The 22,224-nt window shown below is 43.3% G+C and overlaps 1 protein-coding gene across 4 annotated transcripts; it reads right to left on the reverse strand.

Moving 5' to 3' along the window:
• Positions 1-873: 873 nt before the first annotated feature.
• On the reverse strand, positions 874-22,127 carry LOC137412954 (lysosomal protective protein-like). Of its 4 annotated transcripts, XM_078771494.1 has the most exons (10): positions 21,957-22,127; positions 16,540-16,626; positions 16,321-16,397; positions 16,112-16,180; positions 12,612-12,689; positions 10,280-10,364; positions 7,565-7,656; positions 7,297-7,376; positions 3,190-3,299; positions 874-3,019 (listed from the first exon to the last, which is right to left on the reverse strand). In XM_078771494.1, the coding sequence occupies exons 6-10, from the start codon at positions 10,355-10,357 to the stop codon at positions 2,927-2,929; spliced, it is 453 nt and encodes a 150-aa protein (XP_078627620.1). In that variant the 5' UTR covers positions 10,358-10,364; positions 12,612-12,689; positions 16,112-16,180; positions 16,321-16,397; positions 16,540-16,626; positions 21,957-22,127; the 3' UTR covers positions 874-2,926. The 4 variants fall into 4 exon arrangements, with proteins under 4 accessions (XP_078627620.1, XP_078627619.1, XP_078627618.1 ...); XM_078771493.1 differs by lacking the exon at positions 12,612-12,689 and having other exon boundaries at positions 16,536-16,626; positions 21,957-22,122; XM_078771492.1 differs by lacking the exon at positions 12,612-12,689 and having other exon boundaries at positions 21,957-22,121.
• Positions 22,128-22,224: the final 97 nt, after the last annotated feature.

The raw sequence follows: 22,224 nt of genomic DNA on the forward strand, positions 1-22,224 counted from the left end.
CAAGCCATGGTTGTCAGCATTGTTAAGTGCTCCTGTCATGGGACAAGGATTTTAGAAATCAAGTGCCCGTATTCAGCAAGGGACAAAGAAGCAGAGGAATTTGTTATGACAAGGCATCCTACATGTATGGTGGACACTTGAAAGAGGAACACCAGTACTACACACAAGTTCAGCTAGAAATATATGTTCACAATGTGCAGGCCTGTGAGTTTGTTGTGTATGTGAAAGACTCTCTTCTGCATCAGACAATTGTTCGCAATGATATGTCCCTCAGCAAAATTCTGCCAACGCTTGAAGGATTCTGGAAACGTCACATCACACATGAACTCCTCACTAGATGAGTAGAACATGCAAATGCACAAGTTAAGCGTGATGAACGGATATATTGCTATTGCAGGAAGAAGTGGGATGGAGTTTCTGTTCTAGTTGGATGCGATGGGTGGTCTTGCCCGTTTGAGTGGGTACACTTGAATTGCATACGTCCAGCTAGGAAGACAGCACCGAAAGGCACATGGTACTGTTCGAAATGCTGCCACGAAAAGTAAATTCAAGCATGAAATGCTTGATATCATGTATCGTACTTACAATATAATTTACATGTAATACCTATAATGCCTACATTACCTCGTTCATTTCATAAGTTAGAAATGAAGTACAAGTATAATCAAGGTTCTGTGAAGACAAAGTACAAGAAATAATAAATGAAATAAAGTTGACACCATGAAATTCATTGTGCAGAAGTCATTATATTTGTAATTGTTTTCACATGTGTAAATGTTATGAGACAGTGCAGTATTTTTTTTGAGAAGAAAATGGGAGTGAAGGGGTGGGATGTGAATGAAAATTTTTTTTAATTGAAAGAGAAACATTGCATGTAGTTGAAATAAATTTATAGAAGAAAATGTATATTCACTGCTCGAACCAAAATAACACCATTGTGTTTTTTTATATCACTACCATTTGAAGTATTTCATTTATATCACCGATTCAGATAGAAGTTCGTTGTATTTTGTGTGTGGGTGTATTTTATTGCATGTGATTGGAGCAACAGAAATTCAATGCGTTAATTTTAAGTAAGGTTCATTCCAGCTTATATTCATTATTTTATATGATCCTCCCCCAAAATCATTGATTCATATAAACGGGTTATTGAAATGTTTTCCAACACTTTTAGAAGACACTTTTGTTATAAGTGCTTATTTTTAGATTTGTTTGTATTTACCAACATAAAGGTACATTAAGGGTACCTTATAATTTCCAATAGTAAGTGGATAGGTTTGTTGATTGCACTTAAAAAATGAAACAAAGAAAAAAACACGTCTTGCCAAACTCGCATACTCGCACAGATATTGCTCATACACAATTTCAAATTACAAACAGAATATGCACGCATTACATTACTTACAGGTAAAAATAAGCATAAATCACATCTCGACAAAATCAATGACTAAAAATGAAACACTTAAAAGGCAACTCTCATCACATTCTAGTCAGTCGACAACTCCAAGAAATTTAAAGAATAATTGCAGCAAACAATACAAATTACAGTTGCAAATGTTTATTAAGGGGCTGTCCCAAATGTGTACATTGAACAAAATACTAAGCTTAAATGGAGTGAGCTGGAAAGAACCTGAACCAAATAAAGAAAGAACAAATAACAATATACATGTGACAGTATGACATCAATCTGTACACAATTTGATATTAGCAAATGAAGCCATCATCCTCTATATACAATGCTTCCACCAAGATTGACTAACACTGCACATACTCTTAGCAGTCTATCGATGCTTGCCTCCCCCACTTGGTCCGTTTCATCTTTTAGAGTTTTTATCATTTGGATAGGCAAAGTCCCTTGGAGAATTGTGTAGCGTTTCTTTAAAAGTCCTATTACCCGCTCAACATGGATGCGGATGGAGGACATCTGCCGTGATACTTCAACCTCAGATGCCGACAGTTGCTTCTTTCCTTTGGTGAAGGCAGGTATCACTAGTTACACCCCACATATTACAGCAAAGTCTTCCTGCAGAGTGAACCCCCTATCTGCCAAAATCTGGTCATGCGGCCAATGAAGTTCAGGAGACATAAACCCAGAACGGCGCACAAGTTCAACATCAGACACTCGACCTCTCCATGCTGTTGACAAATATGTAATTGCCCCTAAAGGGTTGCATGCAATGAAAACTTTTGCCGTCGTATGTTTTTTGTAGTTGGAGTAAGTTTGCTGACACGCTAGTAGATTTCCTGCATTTTCAATGAAAATCTCAAAACAGTCTACTATGCCAGTCAAACATGGATATAACACTTTAAATTCTGGTGGAAGTGTCTGTGCAGCTGCATCCTTTTCTGGCCACTTGAGTAAAAATGACAATTTAGCATACATCACATCGATCCACTTCCAAAAATAGTCTCTAACTGTGGTCTCCCCACAAGCAGCAATATCTGAAATAAGTTCAAATGGCAAGTCCAGGCGAAGTCGAACAAGAGTTATGAAGAACTGATCTATGGAGGCTAGACTGTCCTTTGTCCTCCCACTCACATGGCTAGCCAAAAAATTGAAAGTCTGAAGAAACACAGCCCATGTCAAACCTGTGTAAAAACGGGACTTCGCATCATTGTCCTTAATGACAACTCGATAGCTGAACTCCTTTGTATCGAACTTTAAGTTCATCTAGATGTTGAATGGCCTCCTCCTTCTCCTGTGTCAAATTTTGAATTTCTTCATGAAGATTTGTGATTCGTGTTTGCTCTCGACTTTCATGTGTCTGGGTTGATTTGTCATTGTCAGTTGCCTGTGCTCTATGCTCATCAAGAAGGGCAACACCTAAATTAGTAGCAGTGTTTCTCTCACTTAAAGTCTCCTCAAAGTCCAATCGCTGTTTACATTTTCGCTTGGAAGATGTGTCTTCATGGCGTTGGTGTCGCTTCAGGCTGTGCTCTGCTTTCTGTAGGCTGTGAGGACGATGAGGGAAGATCGACGGCACATAATCAGGATGAAGTGCATCCTTCGAAGGTCGACCTGCAAAAATTAAGCAAACAAACACAAAATGAGAAATAGTGACATCTTGACATCTTTAACAATAACAGTAAAATATCACTCATTCAGCCAAGCATTATCCTTAAATTTGCAATAATTTATTTAACTTCACTGTCGCCCAAACATGCAACGGTAATAATCATAAACCTTACCTGAGACAAAATGATCAGAGCAGATCGTCCTTGAATTGACTGGACGCCAGTGGGATCTATCTTCATTCTCACGGCTGATCGCGGCCAACCACCGGTCTCTTCTCTCTGGACTGCATAGTCGTTTTGGGATTTCAAAGAAAGATTGTTTCTTATCTCTCGACAGACTGTGATTATGGCAGCCAAACGCTATACAGTTTCGAGGCATTTTAACTCTATGACAACTGATGAAGACGCATAGGATATGTACAACAAACTGAAATATTCTCCCGAAAAAGAACTTGCGAAAAAATAGCAAACCGTTCATAAATTCAGTGAAAGCTGCAACGCAACATAAGTAACTGTTGTGTGTATCGCGCATGTATACACATTACACATGTACGCACACATTGCTACGCGTCTTTGCTTTCATCGGCCCTTCGGTTGTCAAGTGTCAGAGGGTGAAAGTACCCGGATGTACTTTCATACCTGGTGTGCTCGTGAGGTACATGTACACATCCGCGAACTGAACTGAACCGAAACAGGTCAAGAGACCTGTTTTGAATTATTGCTGCCTGCTGGGAAAAGGGGAACTTGAAGATAAAAGTGTGCAGCCCGAAAAGGTTTTTTTTGTTTACTTGTTAACAGTCGGAACTGCTGCTGAGGTCAATTCAGCAGTTAAAATTTTCAAATTTGGTTCAGACGAAGAGATTATCAAGCTTTGCGGAAATTAAATAAAGGCACAAACACTGGTGTTTGTAAGCATTGTGATGTATACAGGAATACAGCAAATCATAGGTATGAAGATCAGCGATATTACCATTCGTGGATATGAAGCTTTATTGGACAGAAACCGACCTGTTCTGAGGCAAGGCATGATTGAGATGTGCGGACAAAATGGTGGAATTAACACCCCAAGCTGAGTGTTCAGGCACTATAAAAAAAAATAAATCCAATTCGACCAACACACACACACACACACACACACACACACACACACACACACACACACACACACACACACACACACACACACACACACACACACACACACACACACACACACAAAGTGTCATAGTATAGAATATAGATAGAAGATGCTATTGTTCAGGAGAATGTTCAGGGAAACGAAGTTCACCCCGATTTTTTTAATGCTGTGAACAAACCTAAGTCACAACACAACAAATATCATTTGTGCCAAATTTGGTCGCAATCTTCGGAGAAGAAGTTTCAAGTGTTTACGGAGGGACAAACGGACGGACTGACGACGCGCCATCGCATAAGTTCCCCTGAACTTCGTTCCAGGTGAGCTAAAAAGCATCACATTGTTGACAAGTATAGCAAACCTTGTTGGGTAGTCCAAGGTAATCAATGGTTACATTAGCCTTCCATGTTGAGAAGGTGAGATGCTTGGCATCAACTACCTTGTGTTGTGGTTATGCCTGAGCCGGGTTGCTGTGGCCGTGCTGGGTTGTTTGTCGTGACCTTCTCAGTCGTCAGTCAGGGCAGGGATTTGTAATTTGTTGAAGGTGTTGGTGCCAACTCATCTACTCTTTACAAAAGACATCGCTGGATCTTTAACGCGAACCAACAACTGGTGCTGGCAGAAGGTCCTCTGGCTAAATACCTTCCAATGGATGGTGCACCCATTGATGTGAAACACCAGGGTGATAGTTTATAGCTGGGTTGGGATTCTCAGTGGGTTGAGTTGAGACAGCTGAAAGCGGAGTGCACACATCTCTCGGCTATCCAGCAAACACAAAACGGATAAAATAATCAATAAGAGCACTTGCTGCCTGCCAATCAATTTGTGCAAATTGCCATTGCTTGCATCCTGTTTTCTTGTACTAGAATATATATATATTCTCACAAATTAAATTTTAAGAATATGGGATTTATAAACAAAAAAAACATCAGAAGCTTGTGATTTCCAAAATTTCAATTTTTTTTCCAAAATTTCCAAATTTCCAATTTATTAAATTTTTGTGAGATCCGGATCCGGTTATGAGAGCTTTTCAATTTTTTAAGTGATTCATCACCATTGAGAGATGGGGCCAAAAACAATATATAGCATAATATCTCAAAACGTTGTGGACGGAATCTGACAAAACATGGTGGACAGGTTCGGTGTGTGATAAGGAAAAACTGATTCAATTTTGGTGAAGATCCGGATCTGGATCCAGATATGAATATTTTTATGCCTCCACCCCCGAAGGTGACCGGAGGGATTATGTTTTCGGGTTGTCCGTCCGTCCGTCCGTCTGTACGTACGTACGTACGTACGTACGTCCATCCATCCGTACCGGCTAAACCTCGTTTTTTTAATCAGCAACTACATGTCCGAAATTGAGGCGAAACGTTCAGGATAGGAGTGACACCCATGCAGAATGCTTTTTTTGATAATTCTGACGTCATAGGTCACGTGGTATTGCAGCCATCTTGGATTAAACGTAAAAAAAATAAAAAATTATTTCTTGGAAACCGCTGAATGGAAAAATTTGAAACTTGCCACATTGTCAAGTACTCCCAATGGGGAACAAAAGCATGATAATGGTGACACCATCGGTGAAGTTGTATACCAGCCAAATATGTTTTAATCGAATTCCTTTTCCTAAAAATCTAAAACTGCAGCACATGATCTGTGACCCATTTGTATTGCAATATTAAATTTATGACATCATCGGTCACATGGTTTGGCAGCCATATTGGATTTAACCTAAAATCTTTTTAAAATATCTTCTTCCAAACCACCAAATTGATTGACTCAAAACTTTACATGTGTCATTGACTAAGCATGGCGATTAAAAGTTGATCACGAAAACATCTTTGGTCACATGGTGTGGCAGCCATATTTGATTGAAGGAAAATATTAAATAATTATATCTCTGAAACAGCTTACCTTATCAATGTGAAATTTTAAACATGTCATCCAACACTATTGTTGCATATAGTTTGAAAATGATGACGTCGTAGGTCACGTGGTCTGGCAGCCATATCGGATAAACAAAACAAACCTGATCCGATCCTGATCCTGATCCGATCCTGATCCTGATCCGATCACGTGGAGTGGCAGCCATATCAGCTTGAAAGCCAATATTTAAAAAAAAATCCCTTCTCTGAAACTGCTTCACCGATCGATGTGAAACCTATCCTGTTTGGTGAAAACAGTTGAAGGGATTTAAATCAAACTTGTTTTAAAGTGATGTTTCACCATTGAGAGATAGGGCCAAAAATGCAATGGTTTCACATATATCCTAAAAATAATGCACATTATTGGCTTCATCCCAAGCGCTGCTACAAATAAAAATTACCAAGACAACTCGCAGGGAAGATTTTTTTTGCCAATGCACAAGATCTTTCGTGTGCAGCGTCCAACGTCCGTAAATGTCAAGCATGGACACAATGATGCAAATTGATGCACTTTACTTTTGTGACTGGACTCAGCGTCGTTTTCTCCCAGAATCGATGTGGATATTGTCTGCCCTCTAAATAATGCAAGTTGCTGCTTACACTTTTTCTTCACCAAAGCTCACTTTAAAATTTGCATTAGTTTGAAGGTGAAGAGATGAACAATCATGTTACTGTACGACACACTTTTGAGTGCATACACTCAAATACCATTCATCAGCGCACTTTCTTGTATTTTTGAGTGCAACACAAATGCGATGCATCAACATGCTCTTCTCCACTTTCCAGTGTGAACACTCAAATCTGATAACAAAGCGACACTGATACACTTTGTAAAGGTTAACCTTCGTCGGAGCAAAAATATTTTTAAAATGGGAATGCCCAAACTGGGCTCTTCCAGCGCTAAATATTCATGCCTACTACTTTTGAAAGGGAACACAGGATCTTTCACATCCACAACCTAAATGTAGAAGTTATAGACAGCGTTACATCCATACCTGAAGAAAGAGGTGCTCCTACTGCCATTGCATCATGAGAACAGTGGTTATTTTTTGGGGTTTTTTAAAACAAGTTTGTCCCTGCCACAGATCGAACCCTGGCGAGACAGCTCAACGGCAAAAAAAAAAAAAAAGAAGCTACCAAATGAGCTCTCTCACTGCTTCGAAGAAAGCAGAAAGAGCTGAACAAGGCCAAAGTAATTGTGATATGGGACAAGGTGTTTACCTTTTGGCCACGTTTGTTGAGATTTGTGTTGAGAAAAGAGATGCCCTGGATGTGGGATGATCAATTGCTTCCCTTCTGAACTAGAATGCAAGACAAACACAGAAAACATTCTTTCAAAACGTCACCTCCCCCCAGCCAAAGGTCATCAAAGAAGCAAGCATATGGGTTGTACATGGAATAACAAGACGCATCCTCTTGCTTCAACTGGTTCATCAGAAAAAGGTCAAATAAAATAAACAAAACTTCAAACAAAATCAATTGCACATACCGAATGCTCTTTGGCACACCGCCATCACATGGGCTGTACAACTTGTATATATTCAGGCCAATGTTCTCCACAATGTTGTCTGCTTCCTTCACCTGCAAATCAAATAAAAGCAAAAAGCCTGGGTCGTTAAAAGCCCTCGCTCGAAAGTTCCAGAGTTACATTCCAAGATGAGACATTTTGTACTTGAATCTGGTGAGTAGGTTCCCGTTTTTGTACACAAAGTCAACAGGACAAAAGGAATAGTAGATGAGTGTGGGGGAGGGGGGGGCGGTAGGAGGGGGAATAGGGGCACAGCAGGGTTGAAGGACAAAATTAGGCAAATAAGGGGTGTGGGGAGGAATGGGGGCAGGAAAGGATGCATGGGTTGGACAACATTGGTACAGAAGGAAACTCTCAGGAGGGAAAACTGGAAATTTGGAATGAGGGTGGGGTTGGGAGGCGGGCTAACGCGGACAGAAAAGATCATTGTTTTGGAATGGGGATGTTCTGATATGGTGGTGAACAGCTGTGTTGAAGACCTGGAAGGAAGAATAGGATTGAAGAGGATGTGTAAATTGGTTCCACAAGCAGGAACAAAAGAAGAACAAATGAGTGGAGGTGAGCAGTGATACTGGATTTAGATCGTTTCATTCGATGGGGGTTGATGGTGGACTGCGTGTGCCCTGCGGAAACCTGGGGGAAAACAAAGCAAGGAACGAGCAAAGGGAGCAAGACCAAAAAGAATGCGGTAGAAGACAAGGAACACCAACCTGTCTGCAATGTGTTACGGTTTGTAACCTTTTTCTTATTCCTTCCCCCCACACCCCCCTGTGAGTTAGACCAAGTGGTTTGGTCCATGTGTGTAAACCTATGATTGGCTGTGGGGCAGGGGTGTGGCCAGGAAGATGATTCAGAGGTCTGAGTGGCTATTTTGGAGGGGGGCTGATGGCAGAGTGCTTTTTTGGGGGTTGTGGAGTGTAGGCAGGTCCAAGGATGGACCTGCCTATACTCCACAACCCGCTGCAATCTCTCCACCTGAAGGGTGACGTTGATCGAAGTCTTGCTGCCTACCACTGGGGCCTGCCTTGGGGCCTACTCGTGGACTTGCCTACTCCTACCCTCTCGTGCTGGGCCTGCCCTGAGGCCTACCACTGTGCCTACTGTTGGGCCTGCCGTGGGGCCTACGACAAGGCCTGCCCTGGGGCCTATTGTTGGGCCTGCCTTGGTGCCTACTCGTGGACTTGCCTACTCCTACCCTCTTGTGCTGGGCCTGCACTGGGGCCTACCACTAGGCCTGCTCTGGGGCCTACTTTTGGGCCTACTGTTGGGCCTGCCCTGGGGCCTATTGTTGGACCGGCCTACTCTTTGACCGGCCTTCTCTTGGACCGGCCTGCTCTTGGACCGGCCTGCTCTTGGACCGGCCTGCTCTTGGACCGGCCTGCTCTTGGACCGGCCTGCTCTTGGACCGGCCTACTCTTGGACCTGCCTACTCTTGGACCTGCCTCCTCTTGGACCTGCCTCCTCTTGGACCTGCCTCCTCTTGGACATGCCTCCTCTTGGACCTGCCTACTCTTGGACCTGCCTACTCTTGGACCTGCCTACTCTTGGACCTGCCTACTCTTGGACCGGCCTACTCTTGGACCGGCCTACTCTTGGACCGGCCTACTCTTGGACCTGCCTACTCTTGGACCGGCCTACTCTTGGACCTGCCTACTCTTGGACTGGCCTATTCGGGTTTTTCCCTCTTTTCTCCCTTCTTGGTTTTATGTGTGGGAAGAGATTTTCGTGTGATGATCCATAAATAAAGACAGTGTGATTGAAGGCTTGGCTTGGTGAGCTTCAGGCCGTAACAAATGGGAAAGTGATAGGCCCATATGCTCAGCTTCAGTGCAGGAGATTCCAACAATCTTCTGGTTTGTAGCACATATCTGTCTATGTACATGTTTGTCTGAAACATTTCGTGCATTGAAGTACTACACAGGCTCTAAGGAACTTGGACATCAGAAGTGGAAGAGGCCATTTGGCCCGTCACGCCTGTGCTCTATCAATTCAACATTAATTAAGTACAATGTATCCATTTATCGACTCAGTTTCACGATTCTATACATCCACAGCATCTCTGAGTGAAAGGTCCCATGTAGCTCTCCTATTCTTTACTCCAAGGCTTTACTCCCTAGTCCTGTCACTGTCCATTCTTCAAGGTTCTCCACTTTGAGCCAGAGCACAGCTAGCCCACCCCGCTATCCTAAAGCCTGTACAGCCCGAAAGTGCCAAATTCAACAGAATTTCTCATCGAATGAAAAGTCTGAACTGGGGCATTATTATTTCACATCAGTCAGGTTGACGGCTTTAAAGTATTCCATCACCTCTTTCTCGTGTTGTACCTCTACCCTTATCAGCCATTTATCGATTCCCAGCTCCATCAGGTCAAACCTGCTCTTCCAATAACTTTGGCAGCATTTCCAGAGCAAATATTTTCATCCACCTTCACTCCCTTTTGTGGAATAATCTTTCCTTATCTGTTCACCCAAGTCCTTCTACGTGCTACAATCAGCACTCTTTCACAGCAAACGCACGACTTTTACAACTCCCATGAACCTTGTCTGAATGCCTGTCCCATGTCAACCCATATTCTCCACAGACGCCTTTCCGTCCGTGCACTGACCTCTCACCCTTTCTTTAACTCTGTCACATAGGCCTTAAAACTCGTGGAAATGGGAAAAAATGAAATCTTACCACAAATGAACATTTTATTCTTGTGGAGTTGTGGAAGTTACATTTGTCTTCCAAACAACAAGCTTTCTGCAAACGCATCCACAAACTGCAAAATCAAGGAATAACAAACGAAAGAGTAAGACATCTGAAATGGAACAGCAAATTATCAATATGTAGAGACCACTTCTAATAACAGGAGTAAAAATATCCCCAAGTGGGCTGTATGCTCAAAGTGGAATTGTATTTTTTTTAAATTGTTTACAAATAAATTTTACATTAAATCCATATATATCTAATTTACACAAGTATTCAACAACCCCCCCCCCCCCCCCCCCCCTGTCAATACTTCATAAAAGCACCTTCGGCGGTGATTAGAGCTTCGGGCCTTATTGAGGATGTCCATATCAACTTTGCACATCTGGATTTGGGTAGTTTCTCCCATTTTTGCTTGCAGATTTGCTCAAGCTCTGTCAAGTTGGATGGGGAGTCTCGGTGAACAGCAATCTTCAGGTTTTTCCAAAGATTCTCAATGGGATTCAAGTCCTTCTACGTGCTACACGTGGTCTACTCAAGGACTTCCACATTCTTGTTTTGAAACCATTACAGTGTTGCTTTGGCTGTATGTTTGGGGTTATTGTCCTGTTGGAACGTACATCTTTGCCACAGTCTAAGGCCTTTTACACTCTAAAGCAGGTTCTCCTCAAGGATTTTCCTGTATTTGGCTAAATTCATTGCTCCCTCTATCCTTACAAGTCTCCCAGTCCCTGCTGCTGAAATGCATCCCCATAGCATGATGTTGCTCCCACCATGCTTCATGGTAGGGATGGTGTTACCTAGGTGGTGAGCTTTGCTCAGTTTCCACCAGATGTAGTACTTTGCATTCAGGCCAAAAAGTTCAATTTTCAGCTCATCAGGCCAAATAATATTTTGCCTCATGCTCTCAGTCTTTCATGTGCCTTTTTGCAAACTCCAGGCATGCTTGCTGTCTTGTGCCTTTTTCTCAGGAGTGGCTTCTGTCTGGCCCCACTCCCATAAAGCCTAGATTTGTGAAGTGCTGCAGAGACTGTTGTTCTTCCAGCAGGTGTTCCTGTCTCAGCCAAGGAACTCTGTAGTTCTGTCAGAGTGGTCATTGGGTTCTTGGTCACCTCCCTGACCAAGGTCCTTCCTGCCCAGTTGCTCAGTTTGGTCGGACGGCCAGCTCTAAGAAGAGTCTGGGTAGTTCCATATTCTTTCCATTTCTTAATGATGGAGTTCACTGTGCTCTTGGGAACTTTCAACCCTATTTATATTGTTTTATATTGTTTTATCTCCTTCCCCAGATCTCTGCCTCCTTACAATTGTATCTCGGAGATCTACGGACAGTTTCTTGGCCTTCGTGGTAGAGTTTCTTCTCTGCCATGCACTGTCAATTGTGGGACCTTACATATCGAAAAGTGTGTTTCTTTCGAAATCATGTCCAATCAATCAAATTAGCCACAGGTAGATTCCAAGCAAGTTGGATAGACATCTCAAGGATTATCAAAGGAAACTGGACGCAATTGAGATCACTTTGGAATGTTATAGCAAAGTGGTTGAATACTTATTTACTCGTCATTTCAGCTTTTCATTTTTCATTAATTTGTAAACATTTCTAAAAATAAAAATACACTTTGACATTACGAGTTTCATGTGTCGATGGGTGACAAAAAAAATCTCAATTTAATCCATTTTAAATCCAGGCAGTAACACAACAAAATGTCAAAAAGTCAAGGGGTGTAAATACTCTCTGAGGGCACTACACACAAGAAAAAGAAGTTACAACTAGACAGTCGATGTCAAGTAATTTTGTACGAATGAGAACCACCACGAAGCAGGAGAAAACCACAAAGGGCTGGAAGCAATTTAGGGATACCTCAAAGAGCTGGAAGCAATTTAGGGATACCACAAAGGGCTGGAAGCACTTTAGGGATACCTCAAAGGGCTGGAAGCAATTTAGGGATGCCTCAAAGGGCTGGAAGCAATTTAGGGATACCTCAAAGGGCTGGAAGCAATTTATGGATACCTCAAAGGGCTGGAAGCAATTTAGGGATACCTCAAAGGGCTGGAAGCAATTTAGGGATACCTCAAAGGGCTGGAAGCAATTTAGGGATACCTCAAAAGGATGGAAGCAATTTTGGGATACCTCAAAGGGCTGGAAGCAATTTAGGGATACCTCAAAGGGCTGGAAGCAATTTAGGGATACCTCAAAGGGCTGGAAGCAATTTAGGGATACCTCAAAGGGCTGGAAGCAATTTAGGGATACCTCAAAGGGATGGAAGCAATTTAGGAGTACCACAAGAGGCTGGCAAGACAGCTTGGAGGTATGCGCACCCACCTGGTTCTGAATCTCGACCCAGATATAAACTGTCACCCTGGTGTTTCTTGTGCAGGGCAAGGCATCAGTGTGCACTGTCTGTTGGAAGGACAAGCCGAAGCACCCATTTGCCAGGATTAAAGATCCTGCAGCATCATGCATGAAGAGTGGACGAGTTATCAACAGCACCCTTGAAGGGGAACCCAAATACGCAGACCTCCCTGACGCTAATCTATCCATCGATACCCTACAAAATAGATTTGACGTGTCTTTTTCCATTTCTGATTTAAAAAGTGGGTAATTTTGTGATGAAAAGTTGAAATCTTCTTCACATTTAGCCATGACGTCACACCGGAAGTTGCCCGTCATATTTGTACTGTCTACAGGTTACATCGCAGTACGATTTAACTCAAACGACGAACAATCTTCGAATTTCTACAAATATGTCAGGTCGATGCGTCCTTGGTAGTTACAGTATATATAGTGTGCGCCATAGTGTAATAGTACACAAACCAAGATGGCTTAATACTACACCAATGGCCGAACGATACAAAGGTTGCCAGAAATTGGACGAGGTTTGTCCGAAACACCAGAATGTGGATAGTGCCTACAAAATGTTCGTTTTTGTGTTCGGAACATTTCACAGAGCACTGTTTTGAAACAACAGAGATGGCTATAGATCTTGTGGTTATCCATCACGATTGAGGGAGGACACCATTCCCACAATGAGGCGGAAGAAACAGCCATCGCTCAAAACTGTAAGACCATCTTTAACCAGCTATCAGCACGTGTGCACAGATGATTTCAGCAGTGAATCAAACACCCGTGTTGGCCTGCTGGCAACTGACCTCACCTCGCCACTACCCCATACCCCTCCCCTCCTCCACTGGGGTGGGACATCGACATGCCACGACACAGCACGGACACAGCACAACCACAGATACAAATGGCGTCCCGGGAAAGTATGAAACTGGGCCATCCTGGAACATATAGGACACCGGTCAGCCTGCTATGGTGGGACAAAGCTTTGGTCAATGTACGAGTGTTTCTGGGCAGTGTCGTGCCATGCTGTATCCGTTTCAGCCATGTCCATCCTGTATTTCTCCTGGAATAATACAACCGATTCATCAATTTATACAAAATCTCTGAAAAATTAATAGGCTACAAATATCATTTTGAATCTTCATTGAGGTACTAACACCGCCATCTTCACCAACGCCATCGTTGTCTGAATCGTTCACACATGGCTCAAAATGATACAGCTCCACAATTACCCCAAAATCGTTTTCCATCACTAATTTTGACTCCAATAGTTTCTTCAAAATCGCGCTGATCAGTTTCAACATGCTGAGAACCTCAGAGTTGCTCATGACGGTGGATTCAGTATCGAAATCCGAGATCGAAATACACTGTTCAATATGCAAAGCCACCATTTGGATAAAGAAGAGTTCACAATGTGACATCACTGACAAAATCGAAAAGACACTCGAGGTCTAGGGCTTTTTTTTTCACACGTTGTTTATTGGCAGAGAAATTCCCAAAAAAAAAATCTTTAAATTCAAACGTGATTAATGATTTTTCAATGGTTTTCAGAAAAAAGAAATTGCGTTTGGGTTCCCCTTCAACAAATGACAAGTTCCTGCCACCAATCGAAGGTCAGGTCTACCCAGCTGCTTCTAAAAACACTTGGTCCAGAAATGCTTCCTCGGCTAACCCCACACAAGTGCAATTAATTTGGGCCTTTGAAGAACCAGAGGAGAAGGAAGGAGAAAAAGGTATATTGCAGATGTCCCATTGTCCCAGGCTCACCACACACATGGCATATTTATCTCACAAATTGCCCAACACAACATATTCAAACCAATGCATATCCCTGCTCACATTATGGAGAACAGTAGTCTTCATCTGAAGAGTAGTTTTGTTCATCGGAGATTATTTTCTATCGTGCTGGAGTCAAACAACAGCAGTATTTCATCATCAAATGGCCAGTGGGCCCATCCATTCTCAACCCACAACATTGAATTGTTTATTTGTGTACATTCTGTTACGTTTGTGGGGGTAAAGAATGAAATACCTTAGTCGAGATAGAATCGTATCGATTAGCATGCTCCGAGTGTCGCAAAGAAGCCATTTCGATGTATCTAAGTAGGGTTGAATGTCCGGTTAAGTGTTTACATGGCTCCATACAAAAGGGTGGAGCTTGTGTTAAAAAAAGATAGGGATTATATGATGAACTCCCTTGTGTGTAGTTGCCCTCGGTGATTTCTCCCTATGATGTTTTATTACAAATAAAAAGCCATGTCACAAACGCTCCATTCACAGCCGATGCCATCAGGGCTGACAGACACCCGGGCATTCTCGATCGGGAGACTAGGCCTCGCCCCGATGACGTGTGGCGAAGAGGCCACGCCCCGGCCTTCGTGATTGGTGTAGGTGCGATGGGGTGATGGGCAAGGCTCAGGTGATTGTTAGAGAGAAAAGCAATCGTCAAACATTCGAGAACGGAAGGAAAAAAGACGCAGTCAAGCCATCTTGCTCTCTTCTGGTCTTGGCGGGCATGGCGAACGGTCGCATTTTTAACTCTCCTTTGTTCTGGCAATCAAATCTGGCAGTTGCTTTTGTTCTTTGTCCCTGGTTTGGCTGTTCCTGGCTCATGTGCGATCATGGAGAGGAAGAAGCGGACCCTCTCTCTCTCTCTCTGATCGAACGGGTGGACGTTTGGCTGCCTGCTGCTTGGTCAGTGTGCGGGCGCGCTTGACCTGCGCCATTGTGGATGCGTCGATGCTCAGTCCTTTCACCAACGGACCAGACGCGTTCAACGAACATCAAGCCCCTCGTTAACTATTTAATCATCAGAGCTAAGTGCCGGCCGGCAGAAACATTATTTATTTTTACTTTTGTTTTCCCCTTGTTTGAAAACGAGTGAGTGGAGACGTCTCAAGTTAGAATTTTGTTTTACCTCACATTCATTTTATTTGGTTTACAATTACTTTTAATAAATTCATTATTTGTTGAATTTTACTTTTCTTGTCCTGGTTCGTTTCTTTGTTTTGTGGGTTCGGAATAACCACGTGTGTTCCCGATCAGATAAGGCTTCGGGCCTTTCCCGCACGCGCCAAAGACAATCCCGCCAAGGTTTGAAATACGCCCCGGAGTTAAAGCTCGTTTCGGTTATTCGTCACCCAGGGGTCGTAACCCCGGGAACGCGACAATACATAAGATCAATGGTGTTCCGTATCATTTTGTTTCATTTGTGGGTGATCAAACCTGGATCCACTTTGACCCCGGTAAAACCCCTGAGACGCCGATTTTTTTAATGCCGTGAACAAACTTTAGTGACAACACAACAAATATCATTTGTGCCAAGTTTGGTTACAATCCCATCAGCGGTTTCAGAGAAGAAGTTGTAAGTGTTTACGAACTGACGATGCACCATCGCATAAGCTCCCCAGAACTACATTCCAGGTGAGCTAAAAATGAATACACTGAACACCAATCAACACAATGGTATTTAACCTTACCTCGAGACCCGTGACAGCATTTCCAATCCACACCAGCAATGCACTTTTTTGGTAAAGTCGAGTCAGTACCTAAAACATGAAATATGACGATGAAGCAATTATGGTGAATGTCTCATGTTTACCAAAGTATCAAACAGACAACACAGACATAACCAGCAAAGAGCCAAAATGGATACCATTCAACGATCTAACGCAAATTATAAACTCACATGTCGACGCTTGTCCAACGTGTCATAGTAGTGTTTGCAAAATTCTTCAGCTGCCAAACAGGACTGTTCAACCAATCCTGAAAAGTCCAAAATAAAAAAATAAAATAAAGTGAATTAAATAAATAAAAAAAAGAATAAAAAATGTAATATAAAAAAAATTAAAGAAATAAAAATATTAAATAAATAAATACATACATACATACACACACACATACATACAATCGATTTTCATAGTCATCCCACCAGCTGCTCACTAGTCCTGTGTCCATCATGTCGATTTGCAGTCGAAGATCCATGTGCATGCCACTGACATGGATGACAAAGACATTGGTAAACAGTATTTTTATACAAATCACAAAGACAAAAGTAAACCATGGAAAGATACATAAGGTGGGATGGTCATTTCAGGAGTTGTGTGTGTGACTGAACTGAACACGATACGTACGATGGACAGAGATTCTACATGTCGGGGGTCAAAGCAGTACCCTCTACAACTACACATGTTCAACTTGTCTTAGTGTGGTGTACATGTGTGTGTACATGTGTGTGTACATGTATATGTGTATGTGTGTATATACTGTATTTATTTATATATATATATATATATATATATATATGTCCCGGTGTGTACCCTGGTTAGAATAGGTACACCGTATCCCTGCGTGTCGTAAGAGGCGACTAAGAGAGCTAACGTCAGGAAGGGCATCCGGCCATAAAAACATTGCCTCAAAGAGAGAACCATGACAATTACAACTACATATGGGCAGGGTACAGCCAGAATGGAGATCAGTTTCTGAGGTTTGGGACATGGAATGTAGGGACAATGACAGGGAGATCAGGAGAAGTGGTGGAAGTATTGGTCAGAAGAAGAGTGAATATATTGTTGCGGATATGAGGACTGTATTTTTTTTTGATTGTGTGCTTTATTATTATTATTATTGTTATTCTGCGCCTCCTGCCTCCGGAGCTGTGTAAAGGTCAAAGGGCGTCCCATAATTAGTCCACAAGCATACACGTCAGCCAATCATAGAATACCCCTGTTCGATAGTTATATCTTATTCTGTGTTTTAGGGTAAGGCTGTGTCTCCCATTAATATAAGTACTCCATTGCACCAAGTGAAAGAGATAGATTCCCTTCATTCCCACTCCCAAAACTTCCATTCCCCCTTTTCATCAATTGCCATTCGCATTGCCAACTGCATTTTGGGCGGTTTTCTCTTTATCCACCATTGGCCACGAGGCAGGGTTGGGGAAGAAAGGCGGGTCCCCACCTCGTCATAGAGGGGAGGAGTGAACCAGACCTTGCCGACCAACCCAGAACGAGGGGTTGACTTTAGAGGGCGGAGAGAGAACGTTTTGGGGAGGTTCGCAAAAGGGTCAAGGGTGGGGCTTATATAACCCGAGGCAGAGGCCCCCAGAGAGAGTCGAGGAGGGAGGAGATCAGAAGACAGAAAGGCCTTGAGTTGGACTAAGCAAGAGAGGAAGTTGTTGGACTGGGTGGGACTAAGAAAGAGAGAGAAAGAGTCCTGAAGCTTGTGAGGGAAGGAGAGAGAACCCGTCACACCAACCCCCCACCAGCCGCCTTGGCTCCACCAAGCGTTCACCTCCACCAAGGCTCCACCAAGCTCTGCGTTGGCTCCACCAAGCATTCACCTCCACCAAGGCTCCACCAAGCTCCGCGTTGGCTCCACCAAGCGTTCACCTCCACCAAAGCTCCACCAAGCTCCGCGTTGGCTCCACCAAGCGTTCACCTCCAGCCATCCACCTCCTGCGATTCCTGTCATCATTCCCCGCGTGAGTCTGTCTTTTGTTTGTTCTGTCCTGGGTTAATTAAGACTGTAGGTAAGCTAGTATTTTCACTGTGTCACCTGCGTCTTATGTGCTGTAAATAAACGTGACTGCTTTCTTTTTGCTTATGTGTGTAAATAGTAAATAAATTTAGTAGTATTTCCAAACCTTTCTTTGCCTTCGTCTTCCTCTTTGCATTCGTCGTTTTAGTCTTTTCCCTCATTGAGCAGCCGCGGTGCGATCCGGCCAACGTTTGGGTGGAATCGGGTTCTAATCGGGGAATAACTGTTCGGTCGCGGTAATACCAACCGCTCGGTAAAATAACATCTTTAACCGCGTCCGCAACAATATGTTGTGTGCAAGAGACGAGATGGAAGAGAAGTGGTCTGAGAATGGTGAAGGGTAGGCAGGGACAGAAATACAAGTTTGTGTGGCAAGGGTGCCCGGAGGGCGTGAATGGTGTTGGTGCCCTGTTTTCTGAGGAGTTTGTAGACAGTGTGGTGAGTGTGACTAGAGTGAGTGAAAGGTTGATGATGGTGAAAATGATGATTGGAAAGCTCTTGATGAACGTCATCTCGGGATATGCTCCGCAGGTTGGTCGGAGCGATGAAGAGAAGGACATGTTCTGGTGTGCGATAGAGAAGCTGATGGAAAATGTGAAAGATGAGGAAGTTGTTGTGGTTGGAGGAGACCTAAATGGACATGTGGGAAGGAGTATGGACGATTTTGAGGGAGTTCATGGGGGTTACGGATATGGTGTGAGAAATGGAGAAGGTGAAAGGATTTTGGAGTTTGCTGATGGAGCCGATTTGTTGATTTGTAATACTCAGTTCCAGAAAGAGGATAATAAGCTTGTTACATACACGTCAGGTGGGTCGACGACAACCGTTGACTACCTGATGGTGCTTAGGCGAGATAGGGGGCACCTTCGGGACACAAAGGTGTTCCCGGGGGAGGAGGCTGTTTCACAGCACCACTTGGTTGTCTGCGACATAAGGTGAAAGGTGCGAGGAGAGCTCGGCGGGTGAAGTACCAACCGAGAATGAAGGTGTGGAGGTTGAAAGAGGTGACAGTAAGGGAGGCATTAAAAGAGAGGCTGAGTAGAATAGAGGATGATGTGGTTGAGCTTGAACGTGGTTGGATGTCAATGAAAGATAGTCCGTTGGGAGCCGTTGGTGAGGTATGTGGATGGACAAAAGGACCACCGAGGCACTCGGAAACATGGTGGTGGGATGATGAAGTTGGAAAGAGGATTGACGAGAAGAGGAAGAAGTTCAAGGAGTGGCAGAAGGAGAAGGGTACGGGGGCAGAAGAGGCAGAGCATGAAAGTTATAAGGCAGCCAAGAAGGCTGCAAAGAAAGAGATAGCAAAGGCGCAGGAGGCATGTACGAAAATGTTCGGAGAACGCTTGGATTCGGGAGAGGGTCAGAGAGCGGTATTCAGGATTGCAAAGCAGATAGCGAAAGGGAGGTGTGATGTGATGGGGGTGAGTTGCTTGAAGGATGAAGTGGGACAAATCGTTGTGGACCCAGATGGAATTAAAGGAAGATGGAAAAGATATATGGAAATGCTGTTGAATACAGAGAATGAATGGGATGGCAACATAGAGATTAACCAAGTTTTAGGACCAGCAGAGAAGATAACTGAGAAGGAAGTTGAGGAAGCGATAAAAGCAATGAAGAGTAGAAAAGTGGGAGGGCCGACAGGAGTTGTGGGAGATATGTTGAAGGCAGCAGGAAGTTGGGGTGTGAAGAGAATGACAGAGATCTGCAATCTGGTGGTGAAAGAAGGCCGCATTCCAGTGGTTTGGGAACTGAGTACCCTCGTCCCTCTATACAAGAGGAAAGGTGACCCTCTGGACTGTGGCTCGTACCGAGCGATAAAGTTATTTGAGCATGGAATGAAGGTATTGGAAAGGGTGTTGGAGAGGAGGATAAGGAAGGAAGTGAAGATTGACAAAATGCAGTTTGGATTTATGCCAGGAGGAGGAACGACAGACGCGCTCTTTGTTGTGAGGCAGTTGCAGGAGAAGTACATGGAGAAGAGGAAGAAGTTCTTTCTTGGGTTTGTTGATCTGGAGAAAGCATTCGATAGGGTTCCACGCAAAGTATTGACATGGGCAATGAGGAAGTTAGGAGTGGAGGAATGGTTGATCAGAGTAGTGATGGCAATGTACAAAAGAGCACGCACAGCTGTAAGGACGAAGGACGGGAACAGTGGTGAGTTTGGGGTGAAGGTGGGAGTGCATCAGGGGTCGGTACTAAGTCCACTACTATTTGTAGCTGTGATGGAGGTGCTGGCTCAGAACGTAAAGGAGGGTTTACCGTGGGAGTTGTTGTATGCAGATGATCTGGTGTTGATTGCGGAAAGTATGGATGGACTGAAGGAAAAGATGAACAAGTGGAAGGAATGTATGGAGACAAAAGGTCTGAAGGTGAATATAGGAAAGACGAAGGTGATGGTAAAGCATGTGGTGACGTGGAAAGAACTGGGAGGTGGCCATGTGCTGTGTGCAGGAAGGGTGTCGGAGTGAACTCCATTCAATGTACAATGTGCGCTGAGTGGGGGAGGTGGCCATGTGCTGTGTGCAGGAAGGTTGTCGGAGTGAACTCCATTCAATATACAATGTGCGCCGAGTGGGTTCATCAAAAATGTAGTGGTCTGAGAGGGTCATTAACCAGTGTGGCAGCTACATTCAAATGTAAGGTATGCATAGAGGGAGCTGCAGATGGTGGAAATGTTGAGTTGGATCTTGGAGACGGCGTGAAGCTGGAAGGTGTGAAAACATTTTGCTACCTCGGAGACATGCTGAATGGAGAAGGTGGATCAGACTTGGCAACGGTTGCTCGAATGAGATGTGCAAGGAAGAAGTTTCGGGAACTGAGTGGCGTGCTGATGAGGAGGGGAGTGTCATTGAAGCTGAAGGGAAAGGTGTATGCTGCATGTGTGAGAAGTGTTATGATTTATGGGAGTGAGACATGGGTCATGAATGTAGAGCAGCAACGAAGGCTGGAAAGGGTGGAAATGCGAATGGTTCGGTGGATGTGCAGAGTATCGTTGAGAGAGAGGAAGACAAATGATGAAGAGCGAAAGATGATGGGAATAGAGCCTGTGATGGATGCTGTGAAGAGGAACAGGTTGAGATGGTTTGGTAATGTGTTGAGGAAGGATGAAAATGACTGGTTGAGAAGAGTGATGGAAATGAATGTAGAAGGAAGTAGAGGACGGGGAAGACCAAGAAAGACTTGGCTAAAGATGGTGGAAGAAGAAATGTGGGCAAGGGGGTTATCAAGGGGAGATGCAGAAAATAGGGCAAAATGGAGAAGATTGTGATGGGGACCGCAAGGCTAACCCCCGCTCTTACAGGGAAAATGGCCTTGAAATGCATGTTGTTATATATATATATATATATATATATATATATATATATATATGTGTGTGTGTGTGTGTGTGTGTGTGTGGGTGTCTCTGTGTACATATGTGTGTGTGTATATATATATATATGTGTGTGTGTGTGTGTGTGTGTGTGTGTGTGTGTGTGTGTGTGTGTGTGTGTGTGTGTGTGTGTGTGTGTGTGTGTGTGTGTGTGTGTGTGTGTGTGTATACATATGTGTGTGTATATATGTATATATATATATATATATATATATATATATATATATATATATATATATATGTGTGTGTGTGTGTGTGTGTGTGTGTGTGTGTGTGTGTGTGTATGTATATATATATATATATATACATATATATATATATATGTTTGTGTGTGTATGTATGTATGTATGTGTGTATATATGTGTTTGTGGGTGTACGTGTGTGTGTGTGTGGTTGTGGATCTACTGATTTACCATCAATTGATGTGGATCCATGGTCGAGGTTGTGGATCCGCCATTTGGAGAGGTCCTGGGCTGAAAGGATCGAAACCTCGAGGGAGAACGGTGCCCAGCTGATGATCCATGCAGTCGGGGAACTAGTCAATTGCTTACGTGTTAAGGTTCCTGCTTTCGGTGGAGAAACTATGTTTGAGGTTTACAATTAAATAAAGTTGAATATGGGATGTCGTGAAATTAACATCATTTATAGCAATCCTTTAAATTATTCATATTTAAGTTTATG

This window comes from Myxine glutinosa, chromosome 2 (genome assembly GCF_964187855.1).
Source record: "Myxine glutinosa chromosome 2, kmMyxGlut1.1, whole genome shotgun sequence".
In the NCBI taxonomy this organism is placed as follows: domain Eukaryota; kingdom Metazoa; phylum Chordata; class Myxini; order Myxiniformes; family Myxinidae; genus Myxine; species Myxine glutinosa.